The sequence below is a fragment of the Cetorhinus maximus genome, chromosome 2, assembly GCF_964194155.1.
Source record: "Cetorhinus maximus chromosome 2, sCetMax3.hap1.1, whole genome shotgun sequence".
Lineage (NCBI taxonomy): Eukaryota > Metazoa > Chordata > Chondrichthyes > Lamniformes > Cetorhinidae > Cetorhinus > Cetorhinus maximus.
In genome coordinates this window covers 33,930,678-33,953,531 of record NC_135880.1, presented here as the reverse complement: position 1 = coordinate 33,953,531, position 22,854 = coordinate 33,930,678, and the positions used below count along the sequence as shown (strand labels likewise).

The window sequence follows — 22,854 nt, the reverse complement described above, 5'->3', positions numbered from 1 at the left end:
ACGGAGCGGTCGATTGCAAACTGGTTTCATGAAATTGATTTTTGGCCGTCCCTCCATATTTTCCGCTCACGCCCGCCAGGGCACCCAATGCCACCGGGCACGGAAAATTCTGCCCTAAGTCTCTTATCCTCAGGATTCACGTGTCCCTTTAATAGTTTCAAAATTCATTAATTCTATCCATTAAACATTTGCATATTTTGTCTCCTCCCGGAATCTTTTTACTAAAGTGATTGGAAGGGTAAAAATAATAGCAAGCTCATGTCCCCATTGTACTCTCAGGCCCGTCTTTGCAAGTGATAAGGCCTAGAAACGTGCCTGTCTTTGAGCTGCAAGCTCCTTTGTGCACTGTCCGCTTTTGCGAAGCTGTTGATGAACTTTTACTAGTTTTAAAAGTTAACAAGTATAGTTCCTCTGCTCAAAGGAAGACTGACAAAGCTCACACATAGTGATCACGTGGCTTAGGCACCGGATGGCAATCGGCCCCATGGAACAGCACCCCACAAAAAAGAGAAAAGAGTCTACGAGAAAAAGAAAGCAAGCAAAAGGAATCAATTAAAAATGTAAAGTAAAGGAAGCAACAATAGAAGTCATCATCTAACAACAGTGCAGTATGAACGTGTAGGCAAAGCTAAATAATTCATCAACTCTGCGAGCCATATCATTTAGTGATCCAGCACAGATGCTAGGCTAAATATCAGACAAATGTGAGGAACTTTAATAATTCCTCACAGGTATTTTATTCTTGTTACGTCCTGCTGGGTATTCTGAGAGAGAGAGTAGTTTTAACTTAATTGATTAAGTGGGGAAATGACCTGATTGGATCAGACCCTCGTTTCACACCCTGCGCCCAATTTTTGCTTTTTTTTTTAAACAAATTGCAAGTAAAATTGGGCGGGGTGTATAACAAGCGGATGATCAGATCCCTTCAGCCCTCCACCAGGCGAGTTAGGTTACCACTTGCCCCTCATAGTCACGAGCTGCTCAGTATGTCACAAAAACCACAGTCCCAGTGGTAAATTGGGAGAATACCAGACAAGTTAGTTGGGAAAGGAAACACAAAAAAGAGAGACAACTGAAGGTGCGGTAGATGAAAATATACAGAATAGGCTGCAAAAGGAGCTAACAAAGAACTATCAAATCAAAGATGTAACAGAAATAAGGAATAAAATTATCAACTTCGCTGCAAATGACAGCAAAACAGAAACTGGACACTTAATATTAAAAACCAGATATCCTTCCTCAATGTACGTATAAACATTATTTTCAATTGAACTTTTCCTTGGCAGGTTGTAACAATATCATACCCTTACCTCCAAAAATGAAAAGCATGTAGTGGACTACATGGACTGCAAGGGCTTGTAGGAGTAGGGCTCAAGCTTCTTGGTGTCAGGCTGAAAGTTAAAATGCCACATCTAATCAGAAAATTGGCTGTTCTTTATATCATGCCACAGTGAATAGATGGAGAACGTAAAAAGCTGCAGCAATTGACAAACACTGTTAAAAATATATTTCCTACTGGAATTCAGCCATTATGTATCAGAAATTTGCCAGGAAGTGCTGTTGACAGATAAGATTAGAATGGTTATTCCATAGTGCCTCCTTCTTCGAAGGCATTTAAGGGTCATGTAAATATTTCAGTTGATTTTCCTAAAACGTATGGCTATTATTAAATTTACTTCTCATAGGCTTCTTTTTCAAACATTTCACTTACTTTTTGTGCTTTAAAGTTGCACCTTGTTCAAATTCTAACCAATCTTAAGATTTATACTGCATTGCTGAAAAGTTAAAGGCTTTGAATATGAAAAACACTAAATCAAACTGGCCAATGGCAGACGTATTAGAAAACTTTGCAGAACTGTGAAATCTGATCTCAAAACACCAGTAAATAAAATGGAATCCTATATAATGACAGCATTTGACATTCTCAATTTCACCTTAAAATTAATTTCCCTCAAGGGAGTAGGTTTATCAAGAGGTATAGAGCTAAGTAAATTGAGTTGAGGTACAGATCAGCCATGGTTTAATTCAATGGTTCAAGGGGCTGGATGGCCTATTCCTCTTCCTATGTTCACCCGTACCTACAGCCAAAGTCATCTGTCACTACTCCCCAATGCCCACCACCAACCTTACTACCTCTTGTGGTCCCTCCTCATACAAGATCTTGATCACTGATGCGACCATCTCTAACCACTTCTTCCTCTTGCCTATTCAGTCTCCTCAACCTCTAATAAAACTTTTGGGGAAAATGTTCTTCCCCCCAAGCTCCTTACCTAAGCTACTCCAGGCCATAGGTTCTTTCTTTTAATCTTACACCCATCAATATACCTTTTCCATGGTTGATTGACTAGTTCCTCCCTCATCTGTTTTCAGAACTTTATTTCTCATGAAATCACTCACCCTCAAGGCTGTTTCCCAAAAAGACCCTATTGTTGCTCCATCAACCCCCAGAACTTCAAATTTGAGTGCAGCAGGTACATGACCAGTGAAGTTATTTATCAAAAGAGCTGATTCAATCATGTTAAGCACTATTGTGTCTGACTCTCCTCAGCCTAATTCTCCTACCATTTCAGGAACATGGAGGCAAAGACACCCCCACTGTCTTTCTGCATGATGAGCCACTCCCGAACCTGTTTCTAACAGCATTGCCAACACTAAGTGTAGAGGGGTAATAAATTTGCCTCGAAGAATAAAACCACCAGATTCATCATCTCAGGACTTACATCAAAGACTTTCAATCAAAGTGCCTTTTACTTTGCTAAACTCTAAAATGGAGAATTTCACATTTTCCCACATTATACTCTGTTTGCCAGATCTTTTCCCATTCACTCAACATATCTATATCCCTTTGTAGCCTCCTTATGTCCTCTTCATAACATACAATGATAGGTAGGAAAGTATCATCAGAAAATTTAGCAACCATATATTTGGTCCCTTCATCCAAGTCATTTATATAAATTGTAAAAAGTTGAGGCCCCAGTACTGATCCCCATAGATCAGTGACAAGTCCTGGCAATACCACTTCCTTGGTGAATGTAATTTTCTTTAGTTCCTTGCTCCCTTCCATTTCCTGATTTACAGCTATTTCTGGGATGTTACTTGTATCCTCTACAGTGAAGACCAATGCAAAATACCTGTTCAATTCATCTTCCAAGTCCTTATTTTCCATTATTAATTCCCCAGACTCCCTTTCTATAGGACCAATACTCACTTAGTTAACTCTTTTTAAAAAAAAATCTATAGAAACTCTTACTATCTGTCTTTATATTTCTACTTAGCTTTCTTTCATGCTCTAATTTTTTCCCTCTTAGTAATCTTGTAGTCCTTCTTTGCTGTTTTTTGTATACTGTCCAATCTTCTGACCTGCCGCCCATCTTTACACAATTATATGCTTTTTCTTTAAGTTTGAAACTATTGTTAACTTTTTTAGTTAACCATGGATGGTGGGTGTCTAGCTACCTTTTACATTCTTTGCAGTTACACCTTCCAGAAGATTCAATTATTGCACCTTGATCCACTGCCCAATCAACACTGACCATTTATCTATGCCCCCTGGCCCAACGCATCACCTTTCTCATTTTAAAAACTGCCATCACTGCTTCACCAAAAGGCCTACTCTTGTTTCATCTGTCCCCTTCAACTAGCAGCCAATCCCTGGTCCTGCCTTTCCTCTCAAGGTCCTCAAATATGTCTTTGCCTTTCTATCGTCTTAGCCTTTCTATCGTCTTACCCTACCCTGTTTCTGCAACCTCTGCCAGCCTTATATATCTTCTTCCACTCCCTTCAGCCCTCAAACTCTAAACCCCTCTTCCTCCCTTCATACTCGAATTCCATCACTAAAGCCCCTTACCTCTATTTACTCTTTAAAAACCTTCTCAAAACCTGCCCTTTCAACCAAACTTTCAGCCTTCTCTTGTAGCCCTCCCTATTTCTTTACTCCTTTCATCTATATATTTTTCTGCCCTCACCACCTCCCTCCCCTCCCCCCCACCGGACCATTTTCAGCACCTTGAAACATTTTCTACATTAGAAGTGGTAATATAGATGTAAATTGCTGATTTAATTTGTTACGTAGTCCTTATAGCCCACTCTAACTGTACAGAATTGCAGAAAACCATACCAAAATACCAGTAAAACTCAGAATGTCATGCAATACGAATGGAATTCAACTTATCCATCAAATCAATGGCAGAATTAGTGTTATTGTGTAGCGATATGAACATTTTCATACATAATTAAAATGGAGTACCACATAACCACCTTAATAGGGGTGTAAAACCATACACTAGTATGCAATATATATGAAGAGTGGCTTAAATTAAAAAAGGGAAAAAATTGGCATGACAGTAAAAACAGTGCAGAGCCAAGCAAAATATAATACTGGTGATTTTCACAATAAATAAATATTCTCTATAGTTATGACTTGCAGCAGAGATTAGAAAAATGTATCATTAACATTCACTGGTTAGTGTCACAAGTCACATAAGAAGGAAGAACTTTCTACCCTTCCTATGAAGAAAGTTACTGGCTGCTACTGTAGCCAGCTCATGTTACAGCTAAGACCCAGCACGTTAGATGCACAGAATTCTAATTATAAACAGGAGCACATGATAACTGGTTTGTATAGCAAATGGAAGGGAGATTTTTTCCATTCAATGGGTGGAGGGGTTCGAGGAGAGGAGAAGAATTTTTTTTTTCTATGTGCTGTAACTCTTGCCTCATATTGCCTGCATATTTCCCTTAGCTTGTTTGCTTACAATTTAACTGATGGATTGATTATGGGATGAGAGGGCTGCCTATGAGGAGAGACGTAGTAGAATGGGCTGCATTTTCTGGAGTTTAGAGAAACGAGATGTGATCTCATTGAACTATACAAGATGGAGAGAGAGCTTGAGGTGCCAAAAGGCCTTTCCCCTGGCCGGAGTGTCTAGAACTAGGAGTCATTGTCTCAGGCTAAGTGGGCAGCTATTTAGGACCGACATCTCAGAAAGAGTCATGAATATTTGAAATTCTGTACCCCAGAGCGCCGTGGACGCTCAGTCAATGAGTATATTCAAGACTAAGACTGATATACTTTTAGGCAATAACTTGTGTGTTTAAATCAAGCATTCTTGTTCATGTGATTTAAATTGTGCAAAATACGCACAAAAATAATGTGATGGGGCACATGATACGCAATTAAAATTATATTATTCTTGTACAATGACATGGGAAGACATGATTCATATTCACAATTCCTCACTGGCTTCCAGTCTAGGCCACTATACGCAAGGATCAAGTGAGGCATTCTCTGGAAAAAAAGACAACCCACCCCAAGGTGCCTTTGTGCTCCTCCTATTGACAAACTGCAGAGCACTAAAGGCAAATAGCTGGGAGTAGGTTGCATCTTAACACCACTCCCCAATGAAGAATGACAGAAAAATGTGCAGAACAGAAGAGATTTTAACAAGAACATATTAAATTTATACGTATTTTGTGGCATTTCTCAGGCAGTTGAATAATTGTACCATATAAATAACAAAATATAATTTTAATTGCGTATCATCAAACTGACTTACTTCTGGGTTACAGAGTTTAACATTTAATCTAGCCATCTGTAAACTTAACAACAACCTTTCTGTTGCAGTTTTAAGATCCAAACAAAAACTTTCTGATTTGTCTCGATCTCTGTATTCATATTCATTGAAAGCAATATTTGGTCCTTTATTTTATTTTAAATAGATACAAAAATGAACCTACAAAACTTTAAGAAAAATATTTTTTTTAAATGTTGGAACATCATTTGATGATTCTGATGGTTATTTTAAATCAGCAATTTAAATGCAATACAATACAGCTAACTGAAAAATGACTGCGCAAATGGTAGATCTCCTTTCTTTGGGCGATAGGGTCATAGGGGTTGCATGTGTACAGATGCAATTAAGAACAGTGGGTAGTTGTTAAAATGTTTGCCTTTCCCATTTAAAAAAAAAATAAACCTACCTTAAATTCTGAAAGAATGTTAGTTTCAAGAAGGGAATATGTTATCCTGTGATTATGCTTCGAATTACTTCTGAAAAACGAAAGGGACTAGTACTAAGTGAGTCATTTTTTTCTCTCACAAATCAGAATTGGATGTTTGTAACATTGGCAAAATATACAAGATGTATTGCAAAATAAAATTCTTTTAAACAACTGTGTTCCAGATTACTAATAATTAGATAATTATATCAATGTCGCTTAGTAGAACAGAACATGAACATTGCTGAAAAGAGAGACATGTTGCTGAACCTTTCATCATTAGGGCAAACGCAAGAATGCCAAATTTCAGACAATCACCACAATTTATACCAGGAGAAAAGAGAGCCAATTGGTTAGTAAGCCAACTCTGATTGGCTGAGGTTTTGTCATGGAGAGAGCAACTTTTCTCCTGTAGTATAAATTGTGACAGTTTGAAATTTGGCATTCTTGCATTTGTCCTGATGAATGCTGGACCAAAAGCTTCAGCAACATGTTTCTCTTTTCAGCAAAATTATTAATATCCTGATCAAACATGTATTAAATAAGTAGGGAATGCTAAGGAAAGTAAATTAAGAGGCAAGAAAATATGAAACAGAATAACACTAATATACTTGCATCATAAATGCTTAAAATTACATGTCATAATTTGGTATTTATGGCCATTGGTAGAAATGTATGTTTAATTAAGCAATTAATGCTGATAATGCAGATCAATTAAAGTTGTAAAATTGAACTGCTATTACACACACATACCTGCGTATAAATGATTTTTTTTCATTTTGCTTAAAATTACTTAAGATCCCCTTCGCTTCCATTTCCCCCCATCACCCCCAGGCCATACACTACAAAAACCATAGACAACAACTTCCTGCTAGGTTCTTGCTTATCCTGCTGTAAAACCAGCAGCTGTAAAGTGTATTTTGGTTGATGTGCATCAGCAAAATGTACAAGAAAATTCATATGCCGGCTAGAAATGCTACTTTTGTGAAAGGATCATAAAATAGCGCAGATCAATCAATTCAATCGATAACATCCTTAGGCAATAATGTGTCATCTTGGAGAGTGGTCAATACATTGAAATAATGCAGGAAATTCCAAACAATTTAACATACTGCCTTTATATTGTGCTGCAAACTAGTTAGCTCCATATGTATAGCTCAAGATGTATTTGTGCAAAGCTTGCTTTCCACTGAACAAGAAACTAAAAAGTTAAAATATAAACATAATCAGTGTGCAAGAATACCAAAGAATCAAGTACTAAGATATCTTGTAATTTTAAAATACTTAAAATACCGGAAATTAATAACTTTCTGCCTATGTCATTATCTTTCCTACAATCTTGCCACTAATTGATCATTTCTCAGATGGCAGAATGAAATATTGCAGATTTTGGGGCCTCAACGGACACTGGAATAATAAGATTCATCTTGGCCAACAGCCGGCATCCTTCATGGAAAATGGGATCATCTCACTGACCCACCTTGACCCAGTTTCATCTTCAAAAAATGGCCCACATTCTTATCAGCTCAACTTCCATACAGATATCTGACTTAAATATCAATTAATTATAAGAACTGAATCTGAGGCCCAGTACAAATAGCAAACAAACTGATGGAAAAAAAATGTCCTTTACTTATGAAATTCATGTTCAAATGGAAATTTACAGTCAGGATATTAATTAGTCAGCTCTCATGACACTGTGAGCTAGCAGACTGGCATGCTGCACCATATAGAGTTAGAAGATTGTCCTCCCCTATGTGCTGAGTTCTCATTTTAGCCAGGCTAAATAGGGCACTGCTTCCCCAGAGGTTCATAACAAAATCAATCCGAGGGCACATCAACCAAAGTACACTTTACAGCTGCTGGTTTTACAGCAGGATAAGCAAGAATCTAGAAGGAAGTTGTTATCTACGGTTTTTGCAACATATGGCCTGGGGGTGGTGGGGGGAAAATGGGGGCGAAGCGAATCTTAAGTCATTTTAAGCAAAATGAAAATAAATCATTTGTACACAAGTACGTGTGTGCAATAGCAGTTCAATTTTACAACTTAAATTGATCTGCATTATCAACATTAATCGCTTAAGTAACCATATGTTTATGCCAGTGGCAATAAATACCAAAATTATGACGTAATTTTAAGCATTTATGATGTAGGTATATTAGTGTTATTCTATTTCATATTTTCTTGGCTCTTAATTTCTATTTTTTGCTATGCATCGTCCATGGTCTGTTACTTCTGAGCGATTGAGACAACGTTTGATTGACATTGCATTTTATATTAGCAAATAACTGCAGGATCTACAGCAGCATTCCATTTGATCATGGCATGAAGATACATTAATTTACCATATGCTGGCAAGATTTATTTTCCACCCCCAACAAGAATTCTTTTCCTCCTGATTCTGGTCTGCTGATTATGCGACTGCCTGTCATACAAGTCTGCAGAGCCGTGGCGTAAAGCAAATACAGTAATTATTCATAGCTGCAGTATGTACATACAAAACGTGCCTCCTGAAACCCCAGAGTAAAAATAAAGGAAATGTCAGCACGCAGGCTCAGAAATATCAAACGTAGAATCATCCCAAATCATTTATTAAACAGAAGAATACTTACTCCAAGGTCAAGCCTGGAATTCGGAGTCTTTCCCGTTGGGCTTTCATGGCTGCCGTTTGTTACCACACTCTATTGTAACCATGACAAAATCACTGCCAGCATCCTGGCGCTGACAGAGAGCCAAAATGAACCTCTCTAAAAGGAATGGACTAAATCCCTCTTGGGGAGGGGGGACTAGTTTTGGGTTCTTCCACCACCAGAAGCCACAAAAGCAATGTCAGCTGACCACATCACAACAAATACAAATCATTAGTACTGAAATTGTTTCAGCCAAACAGAAATAAAATTGGAAAATCACTAGTGTGTTCCACACAGTGACATCATCTGCTTTATCTTCTGTTTATTAATAATAGACGTGTCACTAATACCAGTCTATCCCTACACAAACACATACGCACTTAAACCAGCCACATTAAAAATCCTCTTCATTACAATGCAGTTTCAAAATGCCAACGAGAGCACTTGTTACAGGCATTTTAAAATACACTTGCTTCTTTTATTCGATAAAACTGTTTAGTGTACAGGAATCAAGTACAACTATGTTTTTTTTTAAAATGCTTTGTGATCTTACAGTTTTTCTAAACTAAATTTAACAGATTGTCACTAACAAAGCACCAGCTTGCAAGCTGCTGCAGCAGTCACAAAGCACAAATTGATGAAATGTAATTATTTATTAAACAGGCCCTTAATCCTCTTAAAATCATTTCAGCTTTCACCATCATCATTCTTAGATTCATATGCCAGTCATCGAGAACTTCAAGTAGCCTTGGCTACTCAAAACAGTATTAGAAATTCACTGGCCCGCACATAAATCTTTCTTTAAAATGGAGTATATGCATTAGCCAAACTGTTTCAGCACAGCTATAACATTGGCATTTAACCAACAATGTTGGAAATTGCACAGGTTTATGCTCTCCACAAAAAGCATGGGACAAATCCAACATGGCCAACTACCACCACATCATCCTACTCCCAATCATCAGCAAAGTGAAGGAAGGGACTGTTGCCAGTATTCAGTTGGGTTCTACAAGGACTACCTGGTTCTAGACCTCATTGCAGCCTTGGACCAAACATGGACACAAGAAATGAATTCTGAAGGTGCAGTGAGAGTCATTGATGTTGACATTAAGTCTGAATTTGACCAACTATGGCAGTAAGGAACTCTAATAAAATTGAAGTCAATGGGAATCTGGAGGAAGACTCTCCACTGACTGGAGTCATGCCTAGCAGACGAACATATTAAGAGCAGGAATAGGTCACTCGGCCCCTCTAGCCTGCTCCGCCATTCAATAAGATCATGGCTGATCTGACTGTAACCTCAACTCCACATACCTGCCTACTCCCGATAACCTTTCACCCCCTTGTTTATCAAGAATCTATCTACCTCTGCCTTAAAAAGATTCAAAGATTCTGCTTCCACTCCCTTTTGAGGCAGAAACTCTCACTCTCAGTAGAAAAAATTTCTCATCTGTCTTAAATGAGCGACTCCTTATTTTTAAACTGTGACCCCCTTAGCCTAGATTCTCCCATAAGTGGAAACATCTTCTCCACATCCACTCTGTCAAGACCCCTCAGGATTTTAAAGGTTTCAATCATGTCGCCTCTTACTCTTCTAAACTCCAGTCGGTACAAGCCTAAACTGTCCAACCTTTCCTCATAAGACAGCCCACCCAATCCTGATATTAGTCTAGTAAACCTTCTCTGAACTGCTTCAAACACATTTACATCCTTCCTTAAATAAGGAGACCAAAACTGTACACAGTACTCCAGATGTGGTCTTACCAGTGCCCTGTATGACTGAAACATAATCTCCCTACTTTTGTAACCAATTTCCCTTGCAATAAACGATAACATTCTATTAGTTTTCCTAATTAGTTGCTGTACCTGCATACTAGTGTTTTGTGATTCATCCACTAGGACACTCAGATCCCTCTAAATCTCAGAGCTCTGCAACCTCACACCGTTTAGATAACATGCTTTTTTTTCATTCTTCCTCCCAAAATGCACAATTTCACACATTATACTCCATTTGCCAGATCTTTGTCCACTCATTTAACTTATCTATGTCACTTTGTAGTCTCCTTACGGCCTCTTCACAACTTACTTTCCTACCTATCTTAATGTTGTCAGCAAATTTAGCATCCATACCTTCAGTCTCTCCATCCAAGTCACTTATATAAATTGCTAAAAGTTAAAGCCCCATCACTGATCCCTGTGACACACCACTTATTACATCCTGCCAACCAGGAAAAGACCCATTTATGGCTACCCTCCATTACCTGTTAGCTAGCCAATCTTCTATCTATGCTAATATGTTACACCATATTTTATTTTCCACAATAACTTTTGATGCAGCACCTTATCAAATGCCTGCTGGAAATCTAAGTACAGTACATCCACCAGTTCCCCTTTATCCACAGCACATGTGACTCCTTCAAAGAACCCCAATAAATTCGTTAAACATGATTTCCCTTTCACAAAACCATGTTGACTCTGCCTGATTATCTTGAATTTTTTTAAGTGCCCTGCTCTAAATCCTTAATAATAGCTTCTAACATTTTCCCTATGACAGATGTTAAGCTAACTGGCTGCAATTTCCTGCTTTCTGTTTCCCCTGTTTGAATACAGGAGATACATGTGCAATTTTCCAATCCATTGGAGCCTTCCCCAAATCCAGAGAGTTTTGGAAAATTAAAACCGAAAGCACCAAATATTTCACTGGCCATTTCTTTCAAGACCCTTGGATGAAATCCATCAAGACCCGGGGTTTGTCAACCCGCAGCTCCAGCAATTTGCTCAATACCATTTCTCTGGCAATCATAATTTTTCTGAGTTCCTCCCTTCCTTCCATTTCCTGATTTACACCTATTTCTGGGATGTTTTTATATCCACGATAGTGAAGAACGATGAAAAATACCTGTTCAATTCGTCTGCCATCTCCTTGCTTTCCATTATTAATTCCCCAGACTCATTTTCTATAGGCCCAACACACTTTTTTAACTCCTTTCTTATTTATCTATCTGAAGAAACTCTTACTATCCGTCTTTATATTTCCAGGTAGCTTTCTCTTGTATCTAATTTTTCCCCTCCTTATTAATGTTTTTGTCATCCTTTGATGTTCCTTATGTTCTGTCCAATCTGCTGACCTGCCACATGTCTTTGCACAATTATATGCTTTTCTTTAAGCTTGATACTGTCTTTAACTTTTTTACTTAACCACGGATTGTGGGACCTCCCCTTGGAAGTTTTCTTTCTCATTGGAATGTATCTTTTCTGTGTATTCTGAAATATCCCTTTAAAAGTCTGCCACTGCGTCTCTATGGACTATCCCTTAACTTCTTGCCAGATCACTTTAGCTAGTTCTGCTTTCATGCCCTCATAATTGTCCTTATTTAAGTTTAAAGTACTAATCTCGGACTCACTCTTCCCTCCCTCAAACTGAACATAAAATTCAATCATGTTATGATCGCTGCCACCTAGGGGTACCTTCACTATGACATTATCAAAGGATGATGGTTGTGGTTGTTGAAACTAATCATCTTGGCCTCAGGGAATCACTGCCAGAGTTCCTCAGGGCATATTCTTGGTCCAGCTATTTCATCAATAAACCTACCTCCCATCCCCTGATCATAAAGTCAAAAATGGGGCTGTACACTGACGAGTGTTCAGCTCCATTCGCAACTCCTCAGATAATGAAATAGTCCATGCTGGCACACAGCAAGACTTGGACAACATCCAGAGGAGTAGGCTGATTAAGTGGCAAGTAACAAGTGCCATCACCAACAGGAAAATGTCTATCTATCACACCATGACATTCAATGGTAATACTATCACTGAGTCTCCCACCATCAACATCCTCGGGTTACTATTGAACAGAAACTCTGCTGGGGCCGCTCATAAATGCTGTGGTTATTAGAGCAAGTCAGAAACTAGGTATTCTGCAGCAATTGGCTCACCTTCTGATGCCCCAAACCAATTCCTCCATCTAGAAAGGCACAAGTTAGGATTGTGGGTACACTCTCCCATTTGCAAGGAAGATTGCATGCTGAAACAACACTCAAGAACCTTGACACCATTCATGTGAAAGCAATACATTTGATGCCCATGTATAGGGTCATGGTTGTGATGCCTTTGTTCCACCATTGTCATGTCTGCGGTGTGCACTATCAACAGGATGCGTTGCAGTGAGTCTCCAAGGTTTCCTCTCCAACCTATCACCTCCAATGGAAGGCAATGGAAAACCGCCCCTGACAAAAACTGAACTCAGGATGAAGTATCAGCAGGCAATGAGTCAACACACATGACATGACTGTTGCCTCCACCATCTAAAAAGACACGGGGAGCAGCTGCATGGAAACGACATCCTTTTCACTAACCCCTCTCTAAGTCACACACCATCCTGACTCGGGCATGCATCACTCCTCCATAGCTAAAATATTGGGAATCTCATCTGCCAAATCCAGCAGCATTAAAAGGGAATTTGGCAAAAGCTGAAGGCGAAATGGAGATGCTTCATTTTCACCGATTCCCCATTCCTTTCCCGCCAACTGAGAGTTAAAATTCAATCCAAGAGTTGCTCCTTAATATCATTCACTAACGTAGTATGTCAGCTTTTAAGTATCAACACAACTCTTACAGTATTGCCATATATGCTGGGGCTCTCTCACTCAAACCAATATTAAACAGCACAGATAGACACCATAGGAGAACAAAGGTATTGTAATCAAGGTGAAATAATAGTGTTGCTGATGTCAAGCAACACCTTGATTTTGAAGTTCTCAGCCTTATTTTCAAATCATGACCTCACCCCTCCCTATCTCTCTAATCTCCTCCAACCCTACAATGCTCAAACATCTGCACTCAACTAATACCCCAATTTTAATAGCGCCACCATTAGTAGCCATGTCTTCTGCTGCCTAGGCCTCAAGCTCTTGAATTCCCACCCTGAACATCTCTGCCTCTCTTTCCTCATTCAAGATGCTTCTTAAAATCCACCTCTTTGACCAAACTTTTGGCCATCTTCCCCAATTTTGTCTGATGTGGCTTGGTGTCAAATTTTGCCTGAGAAAGTGCCTTGGGATGGTTTATTACATTAAAGGTGTTATACAAGTACAAGTCGTTGTGTTGTGTGGAGAATGCATTTCCATTCACTTTTAAAGATAAATGACCTTCATTGCATTCCTGAGAATTTGAGAAATTTACAGAGTTCCAATTGAAACAACCTTAAACAATAGGTGGCACATCAGAAACAAGATCACAGTAAGTCCCTAGAAACACTCATGGGAAATCACTGCAAAATAGTATTCTGAGAAACTGTTCTGGGACATGAGGGAAATATAACTGTAAACCTTTAAGAGAAATGGGAATATCATGCGAACTATGCTGTAAAATGAGTTGTCAAATTGCTAACAGTGACAAAAAGCACAGTGAACCCCCACAGCATAAATACAGGAACCAAGCACATTGCAGCAAATTAAGCATTAAAAATATTACATCAGGAGGTAGTTGAATGTGAAAAACATTGTCATAAGTCATTTTGCAGCTGGAAACTAGCATGGATTATGCAAGTGGCACGAACACTGTACAAGAAATGAAAGTGCATCAGTGGTGAGGTAAATCTGAAAATGCAGAGTAAATGGGGCCAACTGAACAAGTTTTCAGGTGAGCAAAGACCATTCAACCCAGCAAGAAAAATCCTGTTAATGCACATCAGAATGTTTAATTTGTTGAAGGGGAATAATTCAGAAAAATGAAAGTATTCAAATTAGTGAAACTCTTGTATTATACCTAATCAGCTGCAATACACTTACAAACCTAGAGCAGAACTCAGAGTAATTTATACAAAATTAATGCAACTCTCTAAACATTTATATTTAAAAGAAAATTAAAGCTTTTTAAATGCAGTTTAAATTAATAATTAGAAAACAAATGAAAGAGAAAGTTGCACATGAATTATATAAACAAACTAAATACCCTCGATGTCCCACTTAACAAAGGCAGCATTTTGGCCGTACAAATCTAAAGGTGCCTAATTTGATGCCTGCCCAAGTTACCTGCTCTCAACAGGGATTGCACTCAGAGTGCTACAAGTAGTTTCGGAGTTACTAGGTCAGGGCAAGGATAATCAACAATAGTTCACACTTGGACAGGTTTATGAAGATCAGTTCAAAACAGAAAAAGACTTGATGACGGTCCCCATGAGTAAAACAGTCTGCCGACACTCATTGTTCAGGTTCTCACATGAAGAATATCCATTTAATTCAGGTATGGAGGATACACACATGACCCAGGAGACATGAGAACAAGAGGGGAGTTAAACAGCAAAAACTAACAAAAGATACTTTTAAACAAGAAACTTATTGATCAAGAATGAAATGAGAAGGGATAACATAACTTGGCCTTCTCTCTCCTCCTCACCCCCAAAAGCTAGTTAAAATACGAACCAATTATGAAGATTGTTTGCTGCTGCCTAACCATCTCAATCAACACAGTGTAAGATGTACAGAGCACTAACAGTTCCAGACATAGATAATGCGTCTGTAACTGCCAGACATACAAATCTTAAAAGCATTCACATTTACAAAAAGAATCTATTGATATCTGATTCTATTTTATTATATTCTCTACTTTTGCCTTTTCAATTTTCAGGTTGGTAATAGAACACACTCTCATACAATAATACCAAAATACAGACACAAAATACTGCAGATGCTGGAAATCTGATGTAAAACAGAAAATGTTGGAATTACTCAGCAGGTCTGGCAGCATCTGTGGAGAGATAAACAGTTAACATTTCAGGTCAATGACATTTCAACAGAACTGGGAAAAATTAGAGATGTAGCTGGTTTTAAACAAGTGAAAGAAGGAGGATGGGGATAAAGGACAAAAGGAAAGATCTGTGACAGAGTGGAAGTCAGGAGAGATTAAATGACAAAAGACTTAATGGTGCAAGGCTCAAAGAAGTGGTAACGCGAGAAGTAAAGAAAGAAAATATGTGTTGAGAGGAGGTGTAGAATCATGAATGACAGTTGTCTGAAGGTTAAAAAAAAAAGGATAAGCCAAGAGAGGAGAAAAAGATGAAAGCTGGATGAAAAAAGAAACAAAATGGGGGGAAAAGTTACAATCTAAAATGGTTAAATTCAGCATTGAATCCAGAAGGTGGTGGTGAGCCACATTCCTGACCCGCTGCAGTTCATCTGGTGTACACACACCCACAGTGCTGTTAGGGAGGGAGATCCAGGATTGTGACTCAATCACATTGAAAGAACGACGATTATAGTTCCAAGCCAGGGTGGTATGTGACTTGGAGGTTTACTTGCAGGTGATGGTGTTCCCATGTGTCTGCTGCCCGTGTTCATCTAGGTGTTAGGTTTCAAAGGAGGCTTGGTGAGTTACTGGAGTGCACCTTGTATATATGGTACACACTGTTGCCATTCTATGCCAGTGATGAAAGGAGTGAATGTTTAAGGTAGTGGAGGATGGGGTGCCAATCAAGTGGGCTGGTTTGTCCCAGATGGTGGCAAGCTCGAGTGTTTATTGAAGCTTCACTTATCCAAGCAAGTGGAGAGTAGTCCATCGCCTGACTCACGACTTGTAGATGGTGGACAGGCTTTGGGGAGTCAGGAGGTGAGTTATTGGCTGCAGATTTCCCAGTCTCTGGCCTTTTCTTCAGCCACAACATTTATACAGCTGTTGATGGTGGAAGATTCAGCAATAGTAATACAGTTGAACATCATGGGGAGATAGTTAGATTCCCTCTTTTTGGAGACAGTCATTTCCTGACACTTGTGTGGTGTGAATGTTATTTTCCACTTAATAGCCCAAGCTTGATCTTGTTCAGATCTTGCTACATGCAGGAACAATATGCTTCAGTGTATGAGGAGTTATGAATGGTATTGCACAATCAGCAAACATCCCCACTTCTGACTTAATGATGCAAGTATTTTGGTGAAGCAGCTGGAGATGGGTTGGGCCTAGGGCTACCCTGAGGATCTCCTGCAGCAATGTCCTGAGGCTGAAATGATTGGCCTCCAACAATAACAAACAGCTTTTTTTGTGTTAGGTATGACTCCAATCAATGGAAAGTTTACCCCACCGATTCCCACTGACTTCACTTTTGCTAGCTGATTCCACACTGAGTCAAATGCAGCCTTGATGTCAAGAGCAGTCACTCACACCTCACCTCTGGAATTCAGCTTTTTTTTTCCATGTTTAGACCAAGGCTCTAATGAGGTCTCGAGCTGAGTGGCGCTGGCAGAACCCAAGCTGAAGATCAGTGAGCAGGTTGTTGCTGTGTTAAGTGCCACTTGATAACACCGTCACTGACACTGTCCGTCACTTTGCTAATGTTTGAGTGCAGACTGATGGCTGGATTGGACCTGCTTTCTGTGGACAGGACATACCTGGGCAATTTTCCACATTGTTGGGTAGTTGCCAGTGTTGTGGCTGTACTGGGAAGGCTTGGCCAATGGCATGGTTGCTTCTGGAGCTCAACAGTTGTCCTCATACAGAACATTGGTTGAGCGTCAACTGGAGTATTATGTCTAATTCTGGGCACCATGCCTTAGGAATGATATGAAGGCATTAGAAAGAGTGCAGAAAGATTCACAAGAATGGCCCCAGGGATAAGGGACTTCAATTACATTGGTAAATTGGAGTAGTTGGGACTGTTTTCCTTGGAGAAGAGAAGGTTGAGAGGAGATTTGATGGGTAATCAAAATCATGAGGGGCCTGGACAGGATAAATAGGGGAAAGCTGTTCCCATTGGTGGAAGGATTGAGAACCAGGGGGCACAGATTTAAGGTAATTGGCAAAAGAAACAATGAGGAAAAACTTATTCACGCAGCGAATGGTTAAGATTTGCAATGGCTGAGAGTGTGGTGGAGGCAGGTTAAATCGAGGTATTCAAGAGGAAATTGGATTGTTATCCAAAAAGGAAAATGTGCAAGGCTACGGAGAGAAAGCAGCAGAGTGGCGCTAGGTAAATTTCTCGTTTGGAAGACCACTGCAAACATGAAGGAGGCTGAATGGCCTCCTTCTGTGCTGCAACAGTTCTGTGATGCTGTCAGGGTACACAGCCTTTGCTGTATCCAGTGCTTTCAGCCATTTTTTGATAAGACATGGAATGAATCAAATTGGCTGAAGACTGGCATCTATGATGGAGAGAACCTCAGGAGGAGGCCGAGATGGATCGTCCAATCAGCACTTCTGCCTAAAGATGGTATCAAATGCTTCAGCCTTGTCTTCAGCACAAACATGCTGGGCTCCCCTATCATTGAGGATGGGAAATGTGTTCAGAGCCTCACCTTCCGGTTAATTGTTTAATTCTCCACCATTAATTGACTGGATGTAGCATGACTGCAGAGCTTGAATCTGTTCCACTGATTATGGGATTGCTTAGCTCTGTCTATCGCATGCTGCTTCTGCTATTTGGCATGCAGTAGTCCTGTATTGTAGTTTCATCAGCTTGGCACTTCATTTTTCAAGTTATGCCTGGTACTGCTCCTGGCATGCTGTCCTGCGCTCCTCATTGAACCAGGGTTGGTCCTCTAACTCAAGTGAGGGAAATGGCAGGTCACGAGCTTAAATTGTGTTTGGATACAATTCTGCTGCTGCTGATGGCCCACAGTACCTCACGGATGCCCGGTTTTGAGCTCCTAGATCTGTTCTGAATCTATTCCATTTGGAATAGATGGAGGGTTTCCTCAGTGTGAAGTCAGGACGTATCTCTGCATTTGGTCTCCCCAGTGTAAAGGGGACCACAACAAAAGCAGCATGCATAGTGCATTAAATTGAAAGAAGTACAAATCGCTATTTCACCTGGAAGGAGCATTTGGGGCCTTGGACAGTGAGAAGGGAGGAAGTAAACTGTCACATCTCCTATGTTTGCAGTGAAAGGTACTGCAGGTAGGGGAAGTGGTGTTAGGGGTGACCAAAGAATGGATCATGGTGTCGCCAGGGGAATGGTCCCTTCGGAATGCTGAACAGAGAGAGGAAAATCTTTGGTGGTGGCATCATGCTTCAGGTGGTGGAAATGGCAGAGGATGTTCCATTGAGTATGGAGACTGGTAGGGTGGAAGGCAAGCATGAGGGGAACTCTATTGTGATTTTCGGAAGGGAAGGGGTGTGGGTAGAAGTGTGGGGAATGGAACGGACACAGTCGTGTTAAGTTTTTTTGGGGCGTATTTAACCTCCAAGTCCACTTACTCAATATTAATTTGTTCTTTTGAGACTTTAACCAGTCAGTGCCCACCAGCCATGTTGGAGTGGGGGAATGGGGAATCATTAGTTGACGAAAAGGAAGACACATCTGACGCATTAGTATGGAAAGTTGCATCATGAGAACAAAGGAGACTGAGAAACTGGAAGAGTGGAACAGAATCCTTACAGAAAATGAACGTGAAGATGTGTAGTTAAGGTAGCTGTGGCAACCAGTGGGTTTATGGTGAATGTCAATTTCTCCAGAAATGGAGACAGAGATATCAATGAAGGGAAGGGAAGAATCAGAGATGGATCATGCAAAGATGAGAGAAGAATGGAAATTCGAAGCAAAGTTGATGAGGTTTTTCTGTTCAGGACAAGAGCAGAAAGTGGGACCAATGAGTCACCAATGCATCGGAAAAAGAGATCAGGGAGGAGCCTTGAGTAGAACTGGAACAAAGAATATTCCACATATCCTACAAAAAGGCAGGCATATCCAGGACCCATGTGAGTACCCATAGCAACAGCTTTTATTTGGAGGAAGTGAGCGGAGTAAAAGAAGTTGCTCAACACAAGAACAAGTTCAGCCGGGTGGACAAGGGTGGTGGTGGTTAGGGACTGGTTGGGCCTCATTTCAAGGATGAAGCAGAGAACTCTGAGACCATCCTGGTGAGGGATGGAAATGTAAAGAGTTCGGGCATCCATGGTGAAGAGGAGATGCCTTAAAGTCAGGAAACCATTAAAGTGATGGGGACATTGGAAGTCACAGGTATAGGTGGGAAGAGATGGGACAAGCGGAGGGGAAAAAAAGTTTGAGGAAAAATACTTGACAATTTGTAAAATTATGTAAGTTGTTATGTGCTAAAATTGTGCTTCATGATAAATTCTCAAGCCCTGACTTTCTTTGCTTTCTGTCTAAAATTGATTTTAAAGTGTCGTGAAGCTCAAGTAACTACAAACTGTTCCAGAGATAGATAATTGTGAGCAATCGAGTGTTCCTGGAAGCCCCAAAGGCTGAAAATCACATGTCCAGATAGACTGTTAAACCACACGTATTATTAGAGGTCAAGACAATTAAAGTCTAGCATTGCAAAAAGAAATTCTGGAGTAGAAAAGGGTAACTTGTTAAAAATCTAAAATATTTATCCTTGTGCCCTTAAGCAACACATATTTTAACCAACACATCAATAGCACAATGGTAAAATGCCATAAAAAGTAAACATACACAAGTTGTAGGGATGAATAATTTATACACTGCACATTACTCAGTTACTGCTGTGTGGTGGCATACATGATTATTGTCACCTTTTCAAGTCATTGCCCTACTCAATCATAATAAATGGAGGCTATTATGATACCATGAAATAGATGCAATCCATTAGAAAGTGCTCCCACAAAGGTTGCGTCAATCAATTTCACTATAAATTTGAAAGCAATTTTAGCTATCAACACATTATCAAGTCAGACCAGCATATGAACAGCACAGTAACCTACACATTTAAATTGACAAAATCCTGCTTTGCAGAATGTTGTTAATAACTGCTAGCTGTAAAAATATTAAAATTCATTGTTGTGGTCTGTACATCATGGTATTTAATGGAAGGGACAAGGGTCTCACGAGAGAGCTGGTGAGCACTGTGTCACATTTTTGGGAAGGCCCACCACAATAATTGCCAATAATGCACTTAGCTGGGTAGTGGCAGGCCTTATCCAGCATCAAGGCTCCTGGAGGTGGAAGTCCCACCCACTGAGAACTGCCAGCCAGAGGATGACAGCTCTTCATTGGTCAGCAGCACTACTGGGCAGGCAGTGACTGCTGTCAGCACTACACCCAGCTGAGGTCAGGTTACCAGGGACCCAGGCACAGGTGAGTGAGAGTGGGATGGGGCTGGCAGGCGAGGTGGTCACTGGCTAGGGGCTGAGGAACATTGCAGGAAGCCAGCAAGCGAGCACACCAGCCACGTTTGCTTTACAGGCTTCCTGCATGGCAAGTCCCACCATTGGAAAATACCAGCAGAGGCAGGATGAAGCCCTTTAGCTGGGCATTAAATTCCCACATAAGAGCATCATTTGGCAGTGGAGCAGAAAGGCCTTCCATGGGCTTTCCCACCACAGACTTAATCAGGGCAGTGACAGGAAGGCGGCAGGGTCTCCAACCACTGTTTCCACCCAGTTAAACGTCCCCTCGCTACCAACTCACCAAGGGGGAGGGCATTATATTCCACACCATGAGTGAGATAATTGGTGTACCTGCAATTAGGAGGAGCTGGGTAGCATTCATTGAGTCAATAACATTAGTGTACAAAGCACAGAATAGAACAGTTATACCACTTGAATAACGTTTTAGCCATTTGAATGCTAAAACTTTCATAGATATCTGACTGAACTACATTGTAACTTGTACAACTGCAGGACCAATTATCATCATCTTGCTGTATTTAGAAAGCCATCAAACTAGCTTTCTAAAATGTGCATTTTTAACTGGTGCCTTCTTCTAGTGAATTATCATTCTCAACTTTTCTTAATCTTTTTTTGGTGCAGACAATAAATTGTTGCAAAAATCAACTGTTTTTGCTTAGTTTTAGCTGTTCCTTCATATCCAATAAAAAGTTAAAAACCAGCTGCATTGAATTTAATATGCCAGCCTAAATCAATAGGAATATTGCGAGGCTTGGGTGATTATCTCCTTTCTCTTAAAGGAACCGATTCATGTAATTCAAACATAAAACATGCTGGGTATACGTATAAATGTTATTTCAAAGGACTAATAACTTTATAGAGATTGCAAGTGCCTGAATAGTATGATTTCCACCATAAATATATATCATACTTACAATCCCTACCACTGCATAATTCAGGAGTCCCTCATGGATCGCTCCTTGGCCCTCTTCTCTTCTTCACATATATGTTGTCCCTAGGTATGTCATCCGAAACCATGAGATTAGATTTGGCATGATGTGCTCTATCTCTCAAATATCACTCTTGACCCCTCCACTCATCTCACCTCCACAATGGTGCCAGGCTGCTTCTCTGAGCCATAACCTTCCGCGGTTAAACATTGGAAAGATCAAAATCTTCTCTGTCCCCTACCACAAACTCAATATGCTCGCCACCAATTCCACTCCTTATCTCCTTTAAAATGTTCAGTGTTAGAAACATATTCACCTAGCTTTTTAATCCACCACATAATGCTTTTAAAAATTGAAGTTGCTCTGAGACAATGCAAATCTGTTGTTTCCACTGAAATGTCAGCACTTAACAGGATAGCAACATGGGGCACTCATTAAAACACTGATACATACTTGTACAACTGCCAGCGTGAAATTGTATGTTGAAGAAATAGTTGCCTTTTAATCTAATCAAAAAAGCATCCAACTGGGGACAAAGCAATGTGCAAACATTTTAAATAGTAAACAACAGGAATTGATAGGCATGTTGACTATTGTGGATACAACTGGGCCCCAAACATAGAACTGAATTTCAATTTATTTTATATATTACCAGACACACCAAAAATAATGGGAATGCATGACACACCAACCATGTTTACTTTTGAATGTGCATCACAAATAGATCAAAATTCAATTCTCACTTGTTGAGGCATGAGATAGTAACGATAGTTGCCAAATAGTAAAACAACAAAAATACCATCTATTCAGCATCCAATTCAGCAGTCTATGTTTTTTAAAATAATTTCCAATAGATGGATTTAACTGGGGGAAAAAAAAACTTGAGGTAAAAAACATCACCAAACTCTGTTACATCAGATGCAGCACTAATATTATTTATTAATGTGGGAACCCTGGCAATTTCAATTAGATGATAAAAATGAATGAGGTTTTAACAACTTGGTAGCTACATCACAGTGATTACAGGTTTGTTTGTTTTTTAGTGCTGTCGCCAAACCACCTTCAGCAAAGCTAGAAAGGAGTAGTTCTACTCCGTCAATCTATGGTAACTTTATAGTTTGAGAAGCCACCGATCCAATTTTGAAGCAGGTAGTTTGTTCAAGGGGAGGAGGATTGATCAGCCAATAGCACTGGT

The 22,854-nt window shown here is 39.8% G+C and overlaps 1 protein-coding gene across 12 annotated transcripts in view; it reads right to left on the bottom strand.

The window, feature by feature from the left end:
- mast4 (microtubule associated serine/threonine kinase family member 4) overlaps nt 1-22,854 on the bottom strand; it is a 480,851-nt gene that overhangs the window by 232,906 nt on the left and 225,091 nt on the right. For 6 of the 12 annotated variants that reach the window (XM_078562967.1, XM_078562902.1, XM_078562920.1 and 3 more), the window contains one exon: nt 1,311-1,391. The exons of 5 other annotated variants lie outside the window; for them this stretch is intronic. In XM_078562967.1, coding sequence (XP_078419093.1) covers nt 1,311-1,391 — 81 coding nt within the window. Of the gene's footprint in view, nt 1-1,310; nt 1,392-8,610; nt 8,723-22,854 lie in introns of those variants that run through there. One more of the 12 variants, XM_078562987.1, reaches the window with a different exon arrangement.